We start from the raw sequence: 23,578 nt of genomic DNA on the forward strand, positions 1-23,578 counted from the left end.
TACATGCTAGATGTTGTGAAACATAAATGTACTGCCAAGAAGTTCAGTGTGAAGTATGGTTTATGTATCTCCAAAGGCTGTTTGTTAGGAAGTGATTGGGGAGAATTAGTGAAAGGATACGAAACATTTTAGCTGTAAGTCACTAGTTCAAATCCCCTCAATGACAGAAGTGAATAAGGACCTAAAGTGCTGGAATTGATGGAGTTGGTGCAATGGCTGATCTTAAAGTTATGTATGTGCTTAACAGCTTTATTGGACAGAGGCTGCAAAGTCAATGTTATTTGCTTGCCCATATATGAAATAAGTTGATGTCCCTGATTCAATCCCACTAAGTCAGCACCAAAGGATTAAACAGCAACGAAGTGCTTTTGCACATCTGGTGCTTCTTCTGCTGGAGCGTGGCTGAGTGACAGGCAGGGGAAAGCCATACCTGCCTTGGGTAGAGAGGATTTTAGTCTCCAGCACTGTAAATCTGGCACCTGTCACAAGCACTAAAGCTCACATCACATAGACAAACCTGGGGCTTTGTTTTTTCTTAAATGTTTTCACAGCTACATCTAATCAATATAGTCTTCTCTTTGTTGTAGGAAGAAGTAGTTATTAGCTTTCTGTCCAACACAAGCACACTGTCAAGCTGGCCTAGAATTCTGAAGAAGAAAAACAGTTTTGCCTAAATTAATCAGTGCCTTTCGCCAAACTCAAACAATTATTGAGATTACCAAAAAAAAAAAAAAAAAGGAATTAATGTTGCATATCTTCATTTTATTACAAGGAAACACTAAGGCAGTCACAGAAAGTCGAGAGAGACCCTGGTCAAGCATTCATCAAGGTAACACTTTCAGGATTACTTGGGTGGAAATATATATTCATTGTAGGATTAAACAGTAATGTCACAGTTTTGTGATTTGCCTCTGGAGAAGGAAAGGAGATCAAGAGCCTTTATCATGTTCAGGTGCAAGCCACAGGAAATTAGGCTTGCTTTATAGACCATGATTTCCTGACTACACAAGTATAACAATAATTAGAAATCTTGGGGAGGAGATTATATACTGCAAATGTAGTTGTTTACCTGTAGATTCTTATTGTGAGATGAGTTTTCCAATACTATTATTTATCCTGTATATTTTCTCTAGCTGAAAAAGGAAGAAAAATTCTTCATATAAGACTTCATATTTCTAAAGCTATATGGTTCATGCAACCAAATAGATGCCATAGGGCAATAAAGGAAATTAATTACCATACAAGAGACAGCAAAATCAGAATATAATTTAATGAAAATTCAGGGAACAGTGCCATTTATATGGATAGGACATTGGTATATATCTATCTGTATACATGTGAGTGTGTATTTATATATATATATACGTGTGTGTGTGTCACTTGTATCTATATTCCATTTTCTTTAGCTTCTTGATGGAAAAGTTCATGTAGGTCTGCGTCACCATAGCATCCCAAACTCATGCTGTCCTTAGAAGACAAATCCAGTGAAATTTAAAAAGACCCCACTAGCATAAGGAAGAAGATATACATATGAAATTATACTTGGCTTATAAAAAAACTGAGCATGTAATGTATTCTAAGATAATGTTATCTGACTTTAAAGCATCTGAAAAGATTTTCAATGAAAACCAAAAAACCAGAAATACTATTTAAAGGTGAAGAGATAAACCAAGCTCTGTAGAACCAAACTTGAGATCATTCAAATCACTCACAGATAACCAAAAGATAGAAATGCCAAAGGCACATTTCCTGTTTAAGTAGTAGCTACCAAAAGTGTATTGATGACCACAGCACTTATTTGTTGTACCTAACACTCATGAATGTTATCAGATTTTCATGCACTGTGTGGCATTGCGTTTAGAAAATATGCAAATGTAACTCAATATATCATGTCCAACGAACTAAGACAGCCTGTCAGCTTCCCATGTGTTACCTTGCAAGACTGCTTTAGTTCAGCTGAACTGTTAGATTGTCTTAGAAATACATTGTGTGTATTATTTAGACACATGCCACCAGCAATAAGACACTTTAGCATAATTGACAGCTGCTTTATCATGCAATGAATGGCAAGGTGTACATCAGAGACAGACAGTCTTCAACAAACAGACATCCTTGTACAGAATAATGATAAGATTTCCCCAGAATAAAGGATGAAGTTGTATTAAAATTCTATCTGATTAGATTAATCAGAGAGTTTGAATTGAGAAGGTAAGCTCTAATAGCTTCCCTTCCTGTGATTACTATATCATTAGTTGTTTGGGTTTGACATTTCACAATACAGATCTCATTGTTCACTATTTTACTTGGTTTTAATATTAATTTTGAGCTAATCATGATATATGTAAGACAGGATTAATTTCACCTTCTCTAATGATCTAATATCTAGATATCCACTTATGTCACCTCAGAGTTCATTATCACTCTCTGGAGGGCAATATAGGCTATCTGCTTTAGGTACCATTTTCTCACATGAAGCAACCTGAATGATGCACTTTGGTAGTCCCCTAACTTTTAAATGGCTAAAGTGAGATGAATATTACCCATAGAGACAACCCCTTCATCCTTTGAAGGTGAAAATGAGATGACCTCTACAAAAAGAACTCATTTAAACTCAGGTTTATAGAACAAGGATGAAATAAATACTGGTACCTTTCAAACTATTGAGATTTTCACTACTATCCTTACCGGAGACAGGAGGTCACCCTGAACCTCAGTATGAAAGGTCATCACACACTTCCCATCTTTCCTGGTAACAACATCAGACATGAAGAGAACTGTAACTGTTATATCGATTACAGTATCTTGGAATCAAATTTTTCATCCCTTTTTGGCAACAACAGTTTGTAATGCGTGGTGGAATTAACAGTAATGAGGACTGAGACCTCCCTGAGCCTAATAGCTTTCATGTGTACTCCATTTATAAACAAAGATAAATTACTGATATTAAAACTATTCAGAAAGTATACTGAACACTGCATTACTGAAAGACAACAAGAGAAAAACATAACCCATTACAGTGAGAGTTAGTAGATGACATAAAATTTCATGCTGGACTCGATTTAGAATTTAATTGGGAGGAGTGCGGGGTATGGTGAAAAGTGTAAATGATGCCTCATGAACTGATAATGTTTTAGGATTAGATATATAATTAAATATGACCTGTATATTGGGATTACATTATTTTGTTTTCTTTTAATATCTGCCAAAGAACTTTTGTATACTTCACAAGTAATAAAATTATTTTCACATTAGTCAATACTACAAAGTGAGAAGCTCAAAAATACTGATGACTCTGATGTACATACCTATTCCCTCTGCTGGAAGGAGATCTTTCAGTGACAAATTGAAAGAATTCATCTAATTTTTTCTACATAAGACAAGAAATACTAAAATGATCCATGGCAATAGTTGTAGTGGAGGTGACAATCTTCAGGTGACTGACAGTGAGGAGCAGCCAGGTCAACTTTTTAACAGTTGCAAGTAGATACACAAAGGTACTTCCTCCTTGCCTTGAATTCCCAGAGGAGATTTCCAGCTGTATTACAAACAACTCTTGGAAATACTGCACAATCTGGACCCATTTTCCTGAGAAGCCTTGAACAGAAGAATTAAAAGTCATACTAACAGGACCTTGTTGCTGTGGCTCTACACTGTGGAACACCCAGCACCTAGAAAAAGATATTTAGCTCTTACAGCTAGGGAAATAATTCCTACTTATGAGGAAACTCATGCATCAGACTCATTTTAGAGAAAATATGAAAGTCTGTATTTCAAATTTGTCTCTCTCATTCAATTGTGCCAGAAGTTTCATACCAACAGTTCTTTGTCCCAGGAAAGAAAGTACAAATGTTGTCACTGATTCAGTTAACCTGATGTCAGAAAATAATCATTGTGTTACATGTGGTTTATGAATATTTGTTTAAATCATTTTAATGAATTTTTATCTGGATACAGGATGTCCAATTCAGAATAGATTAATTCTCAGCTAAGACAGGAGGAGAAAATTATCAAAAGGAAGGAAAGATCATCCAATTTTCATCACTATTAGGGGGTTTGTTCACTAGATGAAATTTGGTGTCTTGCAGTTTGTTTTATGTAGAAAGAGAAATAAATGATGGAGAAAATACTGGTTATAAAAACTGCTTATAATCCTGTTTCCTCAAGCATGACAAATGAACAAAAATTTCACCATTCACGGTCATCACAGTCTTTATCCAGCTTCCTACTAAAACACCTTATCCTACACCCTATCACTGCAAGCATGGCCCCTAAAGCCATGGAGGAGTTACCATTCCAGCTGTGCCAACTCTCTTCTCTTCCTCTGTCTGGGCACTTCTCCTTGTTTTTCAAAATCCAAACAAATCTATTCGGATAAAGACTATCCTTGAGCTGCCTTACATTTGTCTCCAGCTTGGACAGAGTTTTTTGTCTATATTTTGTTGTTGGAGACTTCTGTTACTTTGGTTTCCTTCTCCTTTAACAGGTTAATGACTTTTTAAAGTTATCTTAAGTGAAAGGTAGTAGTTAAACCTAATAGTTCTACTGAATTTTAATCCAGGCTATAACAATGTTTTAAGACTTTCTGAAAGTAAGTTTAAAGTTTTACAGGGCTATTAAATGTTAACCTGGCCTTTGACAGGAAGAGTGTGGTTTCATCAGCTCACACTGCAAAGAATTAAGAATGCTGGAGTGCAGCACAAACTTCCCATTCCCACTCATATCCACCAGTACTCCATTTAGGTTTTAAATACTGCTTACATATTACTGTGAGATCACTGGAAACCATTGGGAATCCCACCAGCAATCCTGCTTACCTCCATCACCTCTCTCACTGCTCTAAAAAAAAATGGTAGCAAATGTTTCTCCATCTTTCTGATAAACTTGACAGGTTCATTACCACTCTTTAGTTTGATAAAGTTCAAAATAAAAGTAGTCATATAAAATTGTTAAGCAGACCAATTTCATTCATACTACTATATAGTACTGTGTTAACAGACATAGTATTGCACAAATATGTTAATAGTTTTTCAACTTGAACTGTTGAAATTAAAGCAAAGAGAGGTGTATTTGGACACCTTTTATGCCAGTACAGAAGGATGTCCTAGAATAGTTCTCTGTCAAACTCAGCTTTTAATAGAAGTGGTTGTGGAGCTCCCTTCATCTAGTAGGCTGACATGTCTGGTTTTAAGTTTCATCCTGTCATGCTTACTTATAATCCTTGTGCCAAAATAAACCATTCCTTTCAGCCATGGTATTTCCGTTTTGCAAATAATTGTGATCTGTTACTATACCCATCTTAAGTCTCATTTGATCATCATGGCTGGGCTTTGCGAACGAAGATTTGGGAAGGCTCTATCCACATTTGTTACAGACTCATTTGATCAGTCTAAATACATCTGTATTTCTTTCCCTCTTTCTTTGTAAAAGAATTTTTCCAGTGTCTTCTCCCTCTACATTATATTTTTCTGAATTATTTATAATTCATCAGTATCATTCCAATATTAAGTTTGCCCAGGGTTTTACACAGTTTTTATTAATGAAATATCTAGTAGAGAGATCCACAAATTACTTATATGTCAAATAGAATGAGAATTGGTTTATATGTAACATATATGAGGGAGATGTCAACAGTACAAATCATCATGGAAAAGAATTAAATTTTATCATAATTTAATAATTTATTCCAGAATAAATTGATAAGGCCAGTTTCCTGAGTATTATACAAGAAAAATGTTTATGTCTGCTCAAGTCAGTGATTCCCAAACTCTAGGTCACAGCTGTGAGCAATTAGCATTAGTGGGTTCATAAGCCCCATAGAAATATGACAGGCAGGGTGAAAAAAAAGTTTTGGGAGCCATTGATCTAACATATACCTACCACACCTTCCAAAACTCAAAGGAACACTGCAATGAACAGTGTGTTTTAATGGTTCTCTGTTCCCCACCAAACCCCAGCCTGAGTTAGGGCAGTCAGAGTCTGGTCCAGCTCCTTCCTGGTGGCTGTATTATTTGGAACACAGAAAGAGCATAAGGGTCACATGAATTGTCTTCCACTTCTCACATGCTTTCATCCATTTTTTTGTACCCCTTTTCCTCAGACATTTCCCTTCCACTGGAAGACACAGGACTGATTTTTTTAGGAAACACCCACTTGGTGTCTGCTCTGGCCAACTCAGAGAAGGAACAACAGGATAAATGTTGTGACACATGGGAAGGACATCAAGTCTCAGTATGCCTCATCCTAGATGTTTCTTGGTACACAGAAAAAAAAATCTGTAGGGTATTTATATCACTTTTCATGATATCCCTTGGGGAACAAGCTCTGTTAAGTATGTTAAAAATTTACCTATATAATGGTTCTTCAAGTCCTGCCTTCTCTTTTATTTTTCTATACTTATGATTCACATGAGCCCTGAAATCTATCAAAACTTGAGTTGTTTTAATTTTCTTTGAAAATTAATGGGGCTCATCTATAGGAAGCATTCTTTGCCTTACACTTGAGCTTCCATCACTGCATAGACATATAATAGCCTTACATGAGCTCACATAACCAGAATTCCTCCAAAAAAGATCACAAATAAGGCAAGCGCAAAAATTACTTATCTTTGTCCTTCTCCTGCTATGAGACTCTCTCTCTAAATGTCCTGATTCCTGACTGTACAGGTCTGTTGGTTTAGAACAACTAAACCTTCTGTTTAGTTGTTCTAGCTATGCTTAAAAAAAAAAGAAAAGACTGGTACATTTTAAATTAAATTAGAAGCGCCTGGAAAAGGCTGGATAAGAGGAATCAAATAATATAATCAAAGAGGAGTCAAATAGCATAATCAAGTCAAATAATAATAAAATAATTTAGATTAGAAATGATCTGTAAGATCATTAAGTCCAACCATTGTCAAATTCACAACCAAATCATGTCCCTAAGTAGCACACGCACGGTCTTTTAAAAACCTCCAGGGATGGTGACTCCACCGCTTCCCTGGGCATTCTGTTACAGTATTTGACAACTCTTTCCATGAAGAATTTTCTTCCTAATTTCCCATCTAAACCTCCCCTGACACAACTTGAGGCCTATTCCTCGTGTCCTATTGCTTGTGATCAGGAAGAAGAGGCTGATCCTCACCTGCTACAACCTCTTTTCAGGCAGTTGTAGAGAGCAATAAAGTCACACCTGTGCCTCCTTTTCTCCAGACTAAACAACTCCAGCTCCGTCTGCCACTCCTTAACAAACTTGTGCTCCAGACTCTTCATCAGCTTTGTTGCCCTTCTCTGGACATGGTCCAGCACTTCAATGTCTTTCCTCTAGTGAATGGCCCAAAACTGAACACAGTCCTCAAGTTGTGGCCTCACCAATGCTGAGTACAGGGGGACAATCACTTCCTTAGTCCTGCTGGCCACACGATATTTGATATAGGCCAAGATGTCATTGACCTTCTTGGCCACCTGGGCACACACTGGCTCAGGTTCAGTTTCTGTCAACCAGTGCTCCGAGGTCCTTTTCCACTGGGCAGCTTTCCAGCCACTATTCCCTCAGCCTTTCATTGCATGGGGTTGTTATGACCTAAGTGCAGGACCCAACACTTGTTCTTGTTGAACCTCATACCATTGGCCTCAGCCATTGATCCAGCCTGTCCAGATCCCTCTGCAGAGCCTTCCTACTCACCAGCAAATCAATGCTCCTACCCAAGTGGTATCATCTGGAACTGGCTGAGGGTGCGTTCAAGCCCCTCATCCAGACGATTGATAAAGATATTGATATCTTTAAAATACAAGGAATAGCATTTATTTGCTGGAGAGGTCTGTATTTCCTTATCTGTATTTCCCATGAGCATTGCCTAGCATAACAGAGTCAGTTAAAGCTTGACAAATATCGTCATTTGAACATTTCATAGTAAAAAGAACTATTTGTTCTTAAAATAAAGCTTTTGTAGAGTTATTATGCCCTTATTAGTCTAGATACTTTCACAAATTTTTTTGTTTGTTTTTCTTTTTCCTGATTTATTTAATTTGCCTTTTTTTTTTTTTTTCTGGGACACTGAATGATCGAAAGGGGTCTGGAACATTTTCTCACTTTTTCCATTTTCATTCTGACACTTTGTAATTTTTCAAAACTTCCTCTACTTTGGAAAAAGTAAAGAGAAAGCAAGTAAAATGAAACTGTAACTTTGTCACTCTATAACTTTTAAAAAAGGTAAAAAAGGTATTTAAAATGTAACAGAGAGACAGAATTACAGAGTTTCAGTTTTCTGTTGCTTTACACTTTTCTGGAGGTAAAGACGTTTTTAAATTTACAGAGGTGTAAAAAGGAAAATGTAAAAAATAAGGAATAGGGAGAATAGGAATCACAGTTTTAATGTATGTCTTGTAGAAATGAAAAGTTGTGGGGCAAAAATATAGGGCAAAGAAAGGATAAAAGTCAGATCTGAAACTATGCAAAGAAAATTGTATTATTTTGTACACTGTAAAATAAAACACAATCTCCATTTATTTCATTATTTATGTATTTTCTTAATAAATACAGTCGCCCTTATGACTAATATCCATGGGTCAACTCAAAAGGAGCCTACAAGGTCCCATTTCAGAAAAGTGCATATCCATATTTATCTTTACATTTACCAGGTTGCAGTTTCTGGCACTTGGTCAGAGGCTGTAAATAGCAGTGAAGCTCATTTTGTGAAGGAGACAGAGCATTCTCAGAGACCTCAGCTGTGAACACACTTCCTCAGGCACTAAATTTAAACAGGAATCTCATCACACTCTATCCCAATAGGAAGACGCATTTCTTTGATGCTGCCATGATTTATACAAATAACTGTAGTACAGTAAATATTGTTTTGCTTATTTTTGCTTTGTCTGCCCCCATGAATCTTGTGCTCAGTGCTGATGGTCCGGTTCCAGCAGTAGAGACAGGGATCTGCCGCAGTCCCAAGGACAGACGATCTCCAAAGGCTCTGCTCAAGAGCTGCAGCCTGAGAAAGGTGCCAGAGACAGATCTCTCATAGAAAAGCAATTTTTCCAGGAAGGAACTATACAAATGATGTAACTTTGTGCTAAGTATAGTGATCCAATTGATGTAGCGCCCCTCTTTTGTAACCTTGCTTAATTACCAGAAAACTAAGATGTTTGTTTTCCATGGCACTCCCCTGACCACAGCCGAACATGTTGCATAACCATCCCCACCAGTGTTGGGGGAATCTCCTGTCTCAGCACAGGATTTTAATCCCTGCAGTGTTAGGCAGTTTCCTGACACCAAAAGCACTTTACCTTCTCAGCAGGGACCTATGTGGGTTTAGATATTCTGAATCCCACCTGAAATCTGGAAAATCCAAGAGATGTAGGCATCTAAATCCCGAATTGATTTTTAAGATTGGCATCAGGAGAGTGTTCATGGGCCAGGAAGGCTGGTTCCCTGAGGCTCACTCTGTGGCCTGGGGGGGCTGGGCGGGGTGCCCTCATGCAGAAACCTCCCTCTGTCGGAGCTCAGGCACACACAGCCTCTCTATACCAAGTCCTTACAGCATACGTGCCTGCTGGGACTGGGGGAGTATTTCTGTCTTGTATTTGAAAACAAACCCCAAACGTAGTATGTGTGACTCTATAAAAAGAATGTATGAAAACAACTGTATAGAGTTGGATTTTTTAACTTTATTCTGTACATATTAGCTGCAAATATAAAGAAAGAAATACAGATGGGGGGTATGTATTAGTTTTTCTGATGACAATGCTTATTGCATTTACCTGGGAAACTGGAAAGACCGTAGGAGATGATTCAGATTATTGGGTAAATAATGCATGTTTAAGAATATGACCAGAACTGTTCCTTTTGCTGGTTCTTCATTTTGTTGAATGATTTATTCATAGCATGTCTGTGAATCCAGTCCCTTCTGCAGATGATGTCATCTTCCTCATGTATTACACATGCTGCACCCCAGGGAAAAAGGCAGCAACATGTCGCACCTTCTATTTCTCATTCCTCTTAGTGCATATAGTTTATAGATATATTAGTTTAAATTGTCACTGAAGCATCTATTAAAAATGTACTTTTATAGAAAAAGAGGCGAAAATTACAGATACCTGTTCAAGTTTATTTATTCAAGTTTCTCTATTACTAATATTTCAAATAGCAGGCGAACTATTCTGTTTGTGTCATTTATGTAAGCCTTGTTTGCAAAGAATTCCCATAGTACTTTACATGTCAGATGGCTAACACTTAGCTTTGGAGAGATTAATAAACGCAAGGTTAAATGGTGATAGCATGAAATAATAGGAAGCAGGCTGGAAAACACAATCACCATACCCACCCCCAACAAGAAAACAAACAAAACCCCAAACAAACAAAGCCACAAAAAACCCCCACCAAAATCTACCAAAAACCCAAAACAACCTGCTGCCTCTTTCCCAACAAAAAAAGAAGAAGGTTCTTAATATCTGTCTAGTCTTTTCCGTAAAAGGTAATTTTAAGGTTACTTTATTTACAATTGGTTGTATTTTTTATATATGTGAAATATGTAAATCTTTGAATCACATCACAAAGTTAATGGAAAGGAGGAGGATGAAAAATAATTACAATAATTTTCTGTATTTTGGAGGCAACTTATTTCTGTACATTGCACTGAGAAATCCATCCCAAACATCAACCTCCCAGTGGAGCACAATAAAACCACCTCTTGGGAGGCAATGAAAATTTCCAGCCCCTGCTAACTTTTGTGAGCTGGGAATTGGTGACTGTCCCTTAGCAGACAAACTGTGTCTTCCCTTGAAGAAAACATTTCTATTCCATTCCCATCCTGCCAGTCTTTACCAGATAATCCCTCTGTTTCAAGGCTTGTCAAAACTTATGACATAATTAAGCTTTTTTTTCCTGTAGTTGTAACATACAAGGCATCTTATATAGACAGAATTAAGTGCCTGCTTTAAACCACAATTCATCTAAACTGAACTGAAAATAACTTTTATAATAATATTTTTATGTGTGGTACTTCAAGTACCTGCTTTATGTTTCACACAAAGGACAAGAATTCTGAATTCTAAGAATTTTTTTCAAAGGCCTTTTTGATATATATTGCCTCCAACATCACAGTTCTCTTACAAGCAAAAGGACATTAAGATGAATGAGAGTGGTTTGTACAGAGAGGAGACTCTCAGAAACAAGATGCATTAAGAGGTTCTTTGAGGAGAATTTAAGACAGACAAAAAAAAAATCATGGAATTATTCGGGGAGTACGGGTTTGACTAGTCTATCCTAATATAAGGTATATAGTAAGTAGCTTCTGACTCAGTACAATATTCTAAAAAAGTGGTCATTGGACCACCTAGTGAATATCTCCTTTAAATCTTCTGTACCTGAAAATATTAGATTAAAAATTGATTAGTGTTTTACTTCTTAAATATTCATAACATTATATATGTATGTATATATATATATTTATTGATACACTTCAAATTTTATAAAGTAAAAATATTTGTGACAATAACACTGATGTACTGACCAAGGGAGCATTCCTTCCTCAGGACAGTGAATCAACTTTACTGATTTAAGTTAATATTTAAGAAAGGAAAATACTTAATGATTCTCCATCATCTCCAGATGGATTGATTTCTTTTCCTAAGAGTGTAGTTTATGAAAATATTGTCTAAACTAACTGTGAGAGTGCTAGAAGAATATACACTGTTCTTATGTATAATTTAAAAAGCAATTTCAAGGCTCCAGTTCTATAGCTGTTCAACATATAAAATTCTCACTCAGCTCTACAGTTGGAGGAGATTCAATAGAAGTGATTTTACAATTGATTTCAGTAGGTGTTTTGACTAAAAGGGAAGAACAAAATTGGCCAACAATATTTGTAAAGTGCTTTTGGATTCTTGGGAGTGAAGGCACTGCAGTGTAAATTGTTATCATTTTTATGAGCTGGAGCACTCATTCCATCCCGAATTCTCTAAGAAATTTCTGAGTTTTAAAAAAATTGCATCCACAGTCTCATTCTTTGATGCCCTTGTTAAGAATGAGTGCCTATGTAAACAGGACTGCTACAGCTGTAGAACTGACACTGTATATAATGAGAGGCAGTACACACCAGTAATAGAGCAGAAGATGTTTTAGGGCAAATTCCTTTTTGCTTTGCCTTTAGCCTCATGATTTTTGCATTCCAATCATACACAGTGCTGACAGCTTCTCTCTGATACTATTCCATAGATTGAATTTAAGGTTTTCTCCAAAATTCTAGGGGTTTATGGTCTAAATCCTGCAGAAACAGGGTTTATAACCTGTAGCTACATCTATGCTAGTAAATTAAACCAATATCTGTTCCCTGGCTCAGAGACCAGCTGGCACGATCTGCCCACATCAATGCTGTTCAAGTCTCTTACTTCCCAAAACGGAGTGTCTGAATCCAAACTGCCTGTTGGGGATGATCTTTGGCCCATATTAATTTCCAAATTGTTCCAGTGATTTTTTGGAAGAGTGCTAACATTCACCAGCCAAAACCATGTCAGGGATTTTGTCTTCTAACAATTAAACAATACTGACAGCTGAGTTCCAGTGCCTGGACTTTGTGCAGACTCTGTTTTAATTTCTTAATCTAGGTGTGCTTTCTGTCTCTTCCCTTTCTGTTTCCCAAGCACATGCTTTACTTAAGGATACCAGTATCAGTGGAAAGACTTTGTCATCTGTTGTCAGAATAAAACCATAAACTCCTTTGAGGTCTTGAGTGGACAGAGAAGTCTAATGTGAAATCCTGAGCCAGGTATTGGGGTTGCCAAACGCATCCCATTTTTTTAGCAAAGCTGTAGACAGCTCCTCACCCAGCACGAAGGCTGAGTTCAGAAAGCCACAATGGATGGCTAGCTGATGCCAGATGTCTAACTTCTAGGTACTGTACCACTTGGTACACAAGCTCTCATGGGAGTATATTTATTAAAAAGGATTTGAATAAAGTTGCAGACGCAATTTTTCCTGCATTGTTCCTTAACTTTGCATGATTGATTCAGCGGCTTTTGTTTAATTGTATTTGTGCATTAAAGATTGTGATATATACCAGTATTTCTGTTTATTTCTATTAAAAAATATATGCTCAAGAGGTTGGAGGGAGAACATATGTGCAAGAGACTGACATAGGGAAAGTAAAGATATATATATTTTTGGAAAACTATTGCCATAGTCTTCTCCAATGTCTTTATAAATACTTCTATTTGTATGGGACTTTGTATATATTTTTGCTTGTCTTCCAAATGCAAAATACATTTGTGGAAACATGATATCTTACATCTGACTGATTAATATAGTGGAAATACCCAAAAATGTCTATTGCCAAAAAGCTCTTCTTTAAGGCAGAGAAGTCTCAGGTCATCATGGCTACATCAACATTTACATTTCAAACAGGCAGTTATCTGGGGGAAATGGTGGTAGTATTTTTGCTGTTATTTCCCCTTTCACAGGCATTAATACTCAACCATTCTACATATTTTTCTTTTTTTTTTTTAACTATTCTATCAAAATTTTAAAAGGTTGTGAAAAGATTATCTTAAAATTTAATGAAACTCCAGGGACAACACTTCAAGTCCAACAGATGAAAAGCTTCTGAGGTTCTCAGGACTTTAGGTTATAGGTTTGAATGGACACTACATTCTAGCCATTGAGAGTGTCCAGCCAGTAAGAATTTTAATGAAAATCCAACTACATATGTGCCTGTGTTAAGTCTGTAATGATGCAAATGTGTTTGGGTATCTGTATGGGTCTTTGTTACCTATACTCCATGTTTTCATGTACTTCTCCTAGGGTTAGATCTAATATTCAAACTTGAGAACATATTCAAAACTGAAATGCCAAGTATTTTTTTCCCCAAACAAATGGTTCCACCCTTTCTTTCACATAAAACTGAGCCAATATCCAAGCAACACAATACCTTCACAACGATAATTTTGAGATGTGATGACTTGTGGTTTACTTATACAAAAACACTTTCAAACACTGGATAGGAAAGATTCCCAATGTGTCATGCAGAAATTCTCTCTGGCATTAAGACCTGACATAGAAGAACTGAAGCTTGATTTTCAATGCAGTAACAACTGCTCAGGAGGAATCAAAGAGAAGACTTCAGCTAGACACATTTGAGACAGCATGGAGATGACCTTAGTCTGTTCTAGTTCATCTTTAGTTAACTATGATGGGACTTACATAAAAAAAACTTTACAGGAATTAAAACAAACAAACAAACAAAACATCCCCAAACAACAAAACAAAATATCATGGAATACTCTCAGAGTATTGTTTCAAAACCTTCTAAAATACCTTAAAAATGCTATTTTAAGTATTTTTGATATGTACAGAAAGGATAGTGGTATGATGGCTGTATATAAAGATTTTATTTCATTGATTTACAATGATCAGCTTAAACTTCCTATGTTTACTATGACATGTCGCATTCAAACCCTTCACATTAGTTATACATCCCATTCATACAAAAATATACTACTACAACAGACTACTGAAATTGTATAGATTGCTTTCAGTGTTCTCAGTAGGTCTGGTAAGTTAAACAGAAATCACTTGTCATCCAAGAAGTGTTTTTTGGAGAAAGGAGCTATTCAGCTAACTGTTAGGATAAGGAAATAAGAGGAATAATGGGTTGAGCTGTGCTTGAGAGTCACACAAAATTATCTGCAATATTTCATTTATTGAATTGACTCTCCCCAGGTCTAAAGGTTTCTATCAGCTACAGTTGAAGTTGATTAGAATTTTTCTATTATTTCCTGGGTATTAAGATTAACCAACACCCTCCCCCAGCAGAAAGGAAGGTATTTTCGTAAATATTTTCAACTCTAGGTAAACTTGCAAAAATACAGATGTTAAATACAAGCCTGAAAAGTGTCTTCTACATTTTTTGAGATATGGGAATATGTCTACTGGCAGGAGCTCTAGAAGGTTAGTTTCAGCAATAGATGGCTTGTATTAATTACAAATTTTGAACTTGTAACAATATAACTCCATCATTCCTATGAAACAATATTTAATATACAACAAACTTTCACCACAGAAACACATTAAAACCACCTCTTTATAGTTCCAAGAATTGATTACAGGGTGCTCATAAAAACATTTTTGTAACTAGAATCTTAATACAGAATGATGATTTTTTATGCTAAAATACATTTAGATGGTAAATTGTTTGTAGAAAAGATACAGAAAGAAATGGGGTTTGCTGGCATATAATCCATCTTATTTCATTCTTTCCTGGTCAACCTTAAAGCAAAATAAAAACTGTTTGTCATAAAATACCTTATTGTTTTACCCAGAGTCTTAACCAGAAAAAAAAAGGAAGTTAACTAGCTTATTCTCTGTTTCAGTGTTTTTCAGGTGTGCCCAGAACAGCACTTAGTACACATGACCTTGACCATAACTATTTGTTGAGTTTTTTGAAAGATATAACTTTCCCATTTACTTTCAGCTTTAGGTCCCCACAGAATGAAGAGTGGATTCACTATAATAGCTGAACTGCATTTACCAAATTCAATACTAGAAAAGAAAAATCCACATAAAACCATGTAGGAAGATTGATCACACAATTTTATTAGAGTCTTTCGAACAATTGCATTATGTTGTTCCTTTATTTAAAAACTCTTGCAAAAAAAGACATTGGAGTGGACTGGTTTCAACCCTGAGCATTAACACTGCATATCAAGTACTGTAGTAAAGAAGCTGGTTAAGTTTGTAGCACTAGCACAAGTCACTGATATTAATCCTCTAGGTGATCAGGTTTTTACAAAAAAAATACATAGTTTTCAATAAATAATGCTTAATTTTACAACTTTGATACAGCAATGTCATACACTGTTTTGACACATACTAAACTCTGCATGCTATATAGTCTACTAGAAGACAAAACTTTGCCATGCATTTTCTTTTTTCTAGTGCTAGAAAACACTTTGTCCTCCAGTGCATTGCCTCAAGCAGCCTTACCATATTCCTTCTCTCACAGCAATAGGCCGTGCACTGGCATGCAAAAACCTCAAGAAAAGGTTTCCCCCCCACCATCACTCAGACTTCTAAACAAAAGTACTTTTCAGCTTTTCCCCCCAAGACCTGGAGTGGCTATGAAAACTAATTTCATGTGGCCTTGAAAAGTCTTTGAAATTACATATTTTAAAAGTGTCATGCTTGAAAAACTGCTCTAAAACATTCAATTTCCCCCACCTGTAGCCATCATGCAACATCATTGAAATGTTGTAACCATCAAAAGTCCCACACTGGAAAACAGGCCTCCATTTTAAAACAGCCCACCAAAAATTATAAGGAAAGAAGAAAAAAAGTATCACAGCATTTATGTAAAGACTCCAAAACGCCAAGATATGTACAAGAGCAAAACCAGATACAAATTGTAAATGAACTAACAATGGCATATAACTCTTCTCCCTGGCTTTGCCAGGAGTTGAGGCAAGTTGGTTTTGGAGATAAGCAGGATGATGGAAACAAAAACAAATTGTGACAATGGGAGTTCCCGGATTAATCATTATTACTTGAGCAAATTTCTTCAAGCAGTAAATCAATGTCTTGATTTTCCTGGAAGGTGAATTACCAAAATCTGAAGCCCTGTTTAATAATTCTAAATCAGATCTGTTTCTAAACTTTCACAAATCTTAGAAATTTGGCACCCTTGCGCTTTTTCATTCTGCAAGATTGCACTTCACAGAAAATCCAGATGTTGTAACTTAACCACAAAAGAAGAAATTTGATTAATTAATAAGGATTGAAACCTCCATTCTCACACTTCCAGGTTGTTGTTCATCATTGAAAACCATTCACCCCTTCTTATCCATATTGCTTTAGGGGTTTCCTTATATCTACAGAAGTCATTCCTTTTAAATTGCTGTCAATCACAATTTTCTAAGAGATTTTAAAATATTCCTATCTTTGCACTGGCATAAGTATTGGGTTTTCTAAGAGAATCTTCCCCAAAGAAGGTATTACTTTTATATATGAAATATTATGAACTTTTGTTTCCCTTTTTGTAAGTCATTCTACACTTTCTGCACATTTGTGCTTTATATTGAATATAAAAATAGGTCTTTAAAACTCTATTTACTTTAAACTTACTAAAAAACTACTTGCTTGTGAAATTCTCTTACAAATTCACTGCATCCATGTAGAGAAGATAAAACTAATTAGGCAGTTAATTGGTATAGGTAGTGTGCAAAAAAATTAAGAAAAACAAAAACAATCACAGCCTTGGATGTGAGTGAGGGGAAAGGAAATAAATCAAAGGAATACAACTGTATAGTAGGGGAAATGTAAGGCAACTCATTGTATTAAGTTTTTGTTGTTTATTTTTTCCTGGCCATGCTTACAAATGAAGGTTAGGAGAAAAATAAGACACCTATCCTGCCAGCAGCCCTTATGGCAAAAACTCCCATTAAGCTCAATGAGAATTTTTTATTTTTATTTTTAACCAGAGTAGGTTTAAGGCCTTACTAGGCAACAATTGTGAAGATGTAAAATGGAACCTCATGAACTGTGTTGAATATCAAACACCTAAAATTTATATGGCCCTGACTTTGACCCCACACCAGTTTTCCCTTGGTGTAACAACAGAGTTGCACTTTCCTCAAAAAGGCATGAGCAAAGAAGGATCATACTGCACGCATGCAAATCACATTCAATAAACTTGAAGAAGTTTCATCTGAATGTCAGTGAATGCCTAAAGAGCATGTAGCACTTAAGAGTGGAATGAGTCTTTCTACCACATTTGCAAAAGACTGCACTTAAAGAAAGAAAATATTTCTTCATTATGACTCTTTTAAAAGGAAGAGAGAAAAAACATGATAAAAACAACAAAAGAGGAAAAATGGTAAGTTTGTAAAAAATGTTCACTTTTAAAATAAAAAGAATCAGCATGTTTGATTATGTTTTTTACATTGAGTTGACATCCTCAGTGTTAGCAAGCAAACTGTCTTTCAACATAGAAAAGCTCATTTTTCTCCCTCCTGTCACTGAGTTCTATTACACGTAGAGTAGTACTGTACAGAAACAAATGCAAGGAATGTGGGGAAAAAGGCCATGGGAGATATTAGGCCTGCAACAGGACTGCTCTAGCATGTCAACAGATTCCTATGCACACTAAAAAACAAAAAGGAAAGAGAAACAGAAGGTATAAATATTATTACTTATGACAAAAGCAAAAAAAAATAAATCCAGTAGCTTAGCAGATGCTATCATTCATTAGAAGATTGTTTTTTACTCTCACTGAGATCAGCAGGAGCTTAGGCATTCAACAGCATCAAACTTCAGCCCTAACTATGTAGTGGCTTAAACAGAACACTACCTAATTTTTTCCTTGAGTAATGTGATACAATAAACTCTAAAATAAAAACAACTCAACTGCTTGGCCAAAAAAACCTGTTTCCCTGCACCATATACCTTCACTCAAAATATTCCTCTGATAGAGTACTGTATAATTCCCATTTAGAAGAAAAAAAAAGATATACTTTTGAGTGGGCATTATATTCTTTGACTAAAGTAGACCTGTTGCTCTTTTAAAATATGCCTGATTGCTCTATACGTGGATCCTTTAAATCAGTTATCCTTGACTAATATTTTAAATGATAATTTTAAAAACAGCTTCCAAAAACATACGAAAGTCAAAATTTTTGTAGGCTGAGACACAGACCTTATTACAATGCAAACTAAATGCAGCCTGTATTTGACCATAATCATTCATAACTCACTGAACATCTGTAAAGCACAAATGTTTAATGACACTGCCTATTATCACTTTAATAAATAAGGATGCATATCAGAAGAAAGGGACTGAAAGAACAAGTCATCCCAACCTCATGATAGCTTGAAGAATTACTAAGAGAATTTTGGCTCAGTTTTAAGACTTAGAACCTGATCAACTTACTCCATCACCCTAGTCCAAAACCGGATTTTCGATAGCAGGATAGTGAATGGTTAGGCTAGAGCACTTCAGTGTATCTATTTTCTTTCACTCTTTTGCCTTAGAAGAGATAAATGTCATTTGTTTTCAATCTGATTTCTAAGTTATTACATGGAGAACACACTAATCATTTGAGACCAAAAACTGAAAATTCAAGAAACTCTGTTTTATTGAGGACTATCCATTGCCAAGGATATCTTGTGTATTGTAATTAAGTTTGTTTTAAAACACAGTTTCTCATAAAAAATTATCACAATGCAAGACATAAATTTGAGTTCCCAGATATGCTATATCTCTTTTCTGATAGCAAAGATTTAGGCCAAACAACTTTTATTTAGAATCATGAGTGTTTTATTATTATTATTATTATTATTAGAAAGAGATCAGATTATATTAATCATTTTACTACCAGTTTAACTAACCTAAAGTAAGATATCTCACCACTTAAATGCCTAAGAGTTGTCTTTGATTAAACATAACATGCATGCAGGTTTTAATGTTATGTTTTATTATGCCTTACAAATGTGTATGCAGGATTTTCATTTCAGCAAGTCTGAAAGCCTGTAGCAGTGGTTGCCACCAAAATACCAGCACAGTGAATTGTCCCTGTAAACAGCTGGATCATTAATTAGCGGAGAAAAAAAAAAAATAATAATAATTTATCAATGCCTATCAGATAAAAAAAAGTAAACTTCTTGAGAAACAAACTTCCACCTCGTGAGTCTGTTTATTGCCATCAGTAGCTATTTCAGAGTGCACAACTGAAATCTGATGGCTCCTAAGGTACAAAAAAAAACACAAAAAAACCCCCCCCCAAAAAAAAAAGCACACTGACAAAGTCTGCTCACCTACAGCCCAAGCTCGTCCCGTCCCCCCCCATCCCCTGCCCTGCCCTGCCCGCCAGGCGCGGCGGGTGGCTCTCCAGAGGGGCCGGGGCCGCCTTAGCGGGCCGAGCGCTGCCCGGGGTGGAGGAGATGCAGCACCGCTACCCCCCAGCACCTCCACCTCGAATCTCGCCCAGGCTACTCATCAAAAACGGGAGCGGGAAAGGAAAAACCGCAGAGAGGAAGAGGACCTGGAGCATGCAGAGGGGGGGCAGTCGCGTCCCCGGCGGCGGTGGGAGCGGGTACCCGGCCCCGCCGCGCCTCCCGCCTGGAGCTCCCCGCCCTGGAAAGCGGCTGCGGGGGCCGCCCCGGGAGCTGGGCTCGTCCCCCCGCCGGCTGGCGGTGGGAGAAGGCGGCAGAGCCGAAAACACCCGGGGCGAACCGACCTGCCGCCGCCCAGAGCGGCCCGAGCAAGCGAACCGCGGCCCCGCGGAGCAAAGCCGGTGGGAAACAGGCGACGAGAGAAGAAAAGGAAAAAAGTAGTCCTGACTCTCCTTCCCCTCTAGCTCTGATCATGCACAACAGCCTACAGCTACCGCTCCTCCGCGGACAAGGGGTGACAACACGACATCTCCAGCGTTACTGCTACAGACACTAATTGCGATACGAGTTTCTATCAGTTCCAGCTGATTTATTAAAATTGTCAAGATACAGACTTTCAGCATTAAAAAAAAAAAAAAAAAAAAAACAGGCTATGATGTTGACAGTGCACAAGTCTGCTTTTGCCATCATTTGCTACAAAATATGCAGATGGTCTGTACTTTAGATTATATTGCACAACATGAGAAACTTTTTTAACTATGTGCCTTTTTTCTTTTTTCTTCTTTTTTTTTTTTGCTAAAATCGAGAATCCAGTTTCATACCTTCCATCTGGGGCCCCATCCACATATCACAGCGTATGAGATACATAAAGTCCTACTATAGTACAGTACATATACAATCTTTTAAACTAAGATAACAGCTCTGAGGTCTATATCACCATTTTCAATAAATCTTTACCTACAAATATTGAACAAATCTGAACTATAGCTGTACAAAAAAAGTGTGTTTTTTTTTTTTTTTTTTTAAACCACAAGGCCTTTAGATGCAAGGATTACTTTTTTAAAATTTTAATCCTTTTAAAACCAGGACGTAACGTACCAACAAACTTGCATGCTAAAAACAGAGAAAAACAAAGAAAATAAAAGGGAAGAAGTGCCTGAAAAGTCTTACTGAAAAAACACAGCAAGAATGTTCCCTTTTCACTGTACAAAAATACGCCTGAAAATATATTAATTTTTAAAAAAGACTGAGGTCTGTTATGTATCAAAAATGTTTCAATACCTTTTTGTACTGAGGTCTAGGCTGTCTGGTATTCAATCAAGGAGGTATAAGGGAACAAGTTACAAAAAAAAAAGTTGGCAAGTAGAAATCACATTTGTAAAACCATAAACAATTTGATCTGAAAAGTAAACTCTGATCTTAAGTCAGTTCAGTTATTTGTAAGCGTTTGTACAGTCTGCATTTTTTCAAGCTCCCTGCAGCTTTGTTAAGAATCGGATGCATAGAAGACATCAGTTTTCTCCCTCCAAAAAAAGTTGCAATGGTCAGACAAAAAAAAAAAAAAAAAAAAAAAAAAAAAACAGTTTTTCTTCTCACACGGGAAAAAAAAATAAAAAAATCCACAAACCCCCTTGAGTAACAGTTGTGCTGCCAAAAGACTTCTTTGCAGACCATCTTCCAGACTTCAATCAGAGACCGACAAGCTTCAAACAGCGCCTTCTGTATCTTTTTTCCCCCAGTCCCATTTGCCTTTGCTGTTGTTGTTGTGATCACCAAACGCAATAAAAATTAAAAAATAAACACAAAAAATAAAAATAAAAAAAATAAAATCACAACTCCCGGGCTCGGAACTAACTTCGAGATTTTTTTTTTTTTTTAAGAAAACAAGACTTTTTTTCAATCATTATCATCGTTATCATCATCATCATCGCCGGCGTTGCGCCGCTCCAGCTGCGCCGCTCTCACCGCCTCCGCGGCTCAGTACGTGAACACCAGGTCGGAGAAGTTCGCCTCCAGCCAGTCGCCCGCGATCATCTCGCTCAGCTCCGGGGTGCAGTAGTCGGGGAACTCGAAGTGGGAGCCGAGGCTGCCCTCGCTGAAGGAGTCCAGGTCCTTGTCCACCAGCGAGAGGGAGAGGTTGCCGGCGGCGGCGCCCGCCCCCAGCTCGGCGGCGGCGTGGCCGTGCTGGGAGAAGTTGAGGCTGAGGTCGAAGAGCAGGTCGTCCGCCTCCTCGCTGCCAGCCGACGAGGTGGAGATGGACCGGGAGGAGGCCGGGGAGAGGCCGGGCGGCTGCTGCGGCGGCGGCGGGCCCTGCTTGGTGATGTTCTTGAAGCTGTAGTAGAGTCTGCTGCCGCCGCCCGCCGCCGCGGCGCCGCCCCGCACCTCCTCGTACAGGCTGGCCCCCTCGGTGGACTCCGCCGAGGAGCTCAAGGTAGGGCTGGCCGGCACCTTGGCCACGTTGTACCGCCGTAGCTGCTGCGGCCCCGGCTCCTCGTCCTCGTCCTCCTCCTCTGCCTCCTGCTTGATCCGCAGCTGCAGCTCGTCCTCGTCCTCGTCCTCATCCTCATCCTCATCCATGAAGACGCACTTGACTGTCTTGCTGCTCACTTTCAGGGTGCCGAAGACGTACTCGTCTCCCGTGTAGTCCCCGTGGTGGGCGGTTTTGGTTCCCGGCTTTGGGGGTGAGGAGCCAGAGGAGGCTTTCAGCTTGCTGCACTTCTTGCTGGAGCTCTTGGCGCTCTTGCTGCCGCCGCTGCTCGCGGGCGCGTTTTTCTCGGGACTTTGGCTGGCGTTGGGCTTGGCCGACGGGTCCATTTTGGGCTTTTTCCTGGGCCGGTACTTGTAGTCGGGGTAATCGGCCATGTGCTTGAGCCGCAGCCTCTCCGCCTCTCGGATGAAAGGGATCTTCTCGCTGTCCTTCAGCATTTTCCACCGCTTGCCCAGCCGCTTGGAGATCTCGGCGTTGTGCATGTCTGGGGACTGCTCCATGATTTTTCTCCGCTCGATCTTGGACCACACCATGAACGCGTTCATCGGTCTCTTTATGTGTCCCGAAGCCGTTTTGCACCAGTCCGGGTCGCTCTCGTCCAAAGCGACGGGGCTGCAAGCCATGAACTCGCCCTCTTCAGTGTCCATCGCCTCCCGGGGCAGGTTGCTCTCCGCCTCCGTACTCTCTGCCTGCTGCACCATGGTGGGCTCTCGCCGAGGCGCCGCTCCCCTCCGAGCCAACAAAGCCGCTCCGCCGCCGCCTCCCAGCGCCGCACCTTGCCCCTGCTGCGAGGCGGATCCCGCGGGTGCCGGCGGGGCTGTGGCAGTGCCGGGGCTGTGGCAGTGCCCGTGCCGGGCGGTGCGGCCGGGCCGGGCCGGGTCGGGCCGGGCCGGGTGCGGCTGGGCTGGTGCGCTGGGCGCGCGCTGTGCCCGTGCCCCGGCCTCGCGGCGCCGCCGCCCGCCCTGCCGCGCGCGCGCTGCCCGCCCCGCCGAACTCCGGGCTCCGCGCCCCGCGCGTTATCAGCGCCTCATATGGGTGACATCACTCCCGCCGCCGGCCAATGGCGACGCCCGGCACCGCCCACCGCCACGCCCACCCTGCGGCGCGCGGACACACCCCCGCGCGGGGGCGCGGCCGCGGGGGTGGTGCTGCCGGCGCTCCTGGCGTGTCGGCGACCCGTCCGATCCTCTCCCTTTCCTTCCCTTCCCTCCGCCCGTGGGTCGGCGGCGCCGCCGCGGG

The 23,578-nt window shown here is 39.1% G+C and overlaps 1 protein-coding gene across 1 annotated transcript; it reads right to left on the reverse strand.

The window, feature by feature from the left end:
- Positions 1–20,645: 20,645 nt before the first annotated feature.
- SOX11 (SRY-box transcription factor 11) lies at positions 20,646–23,286 on the reverse strand. The gene has a single exon (XM_027750077.2). It carries the CDS (start codon positions 23,038–23,040, stop codon positions 21,829–21,831), a length of 1,212 nt encoding a protein of 403 aa, XP_027605878.1. The 5' UTR covers positions 23,041–23,286; the 3' UTR covers positions 20,646–21,828.
- Between the last annotated feature and the right edge of the window lie 292 nt (positions 23,287–23,578).

This window comes from Pipra filicauda, unplaced genomic scaffold (assembly GCF_003945595.2).
Source record: "Pipra filicauda isolate LSUMZ 115617 unplaced genomic scaffold, ASM394559v2 scaffold248_size1969534_pilon, whole genome shotgun sequence".
NCBI lineage: Eukaryota > Metazoa > Chordata > Aves > Passeriformes > Pipridae > Pipra > Pipra filicauda.

Coding starts and splice junctions, on each gene's coding strand:
- SOX11 (XM_027750077.2), bottom strand. CDS start 23,040: ATGGTGCAGCAGGCAGAGAGTACGGAGGCGGAGAGCAACCTGCCCCGG.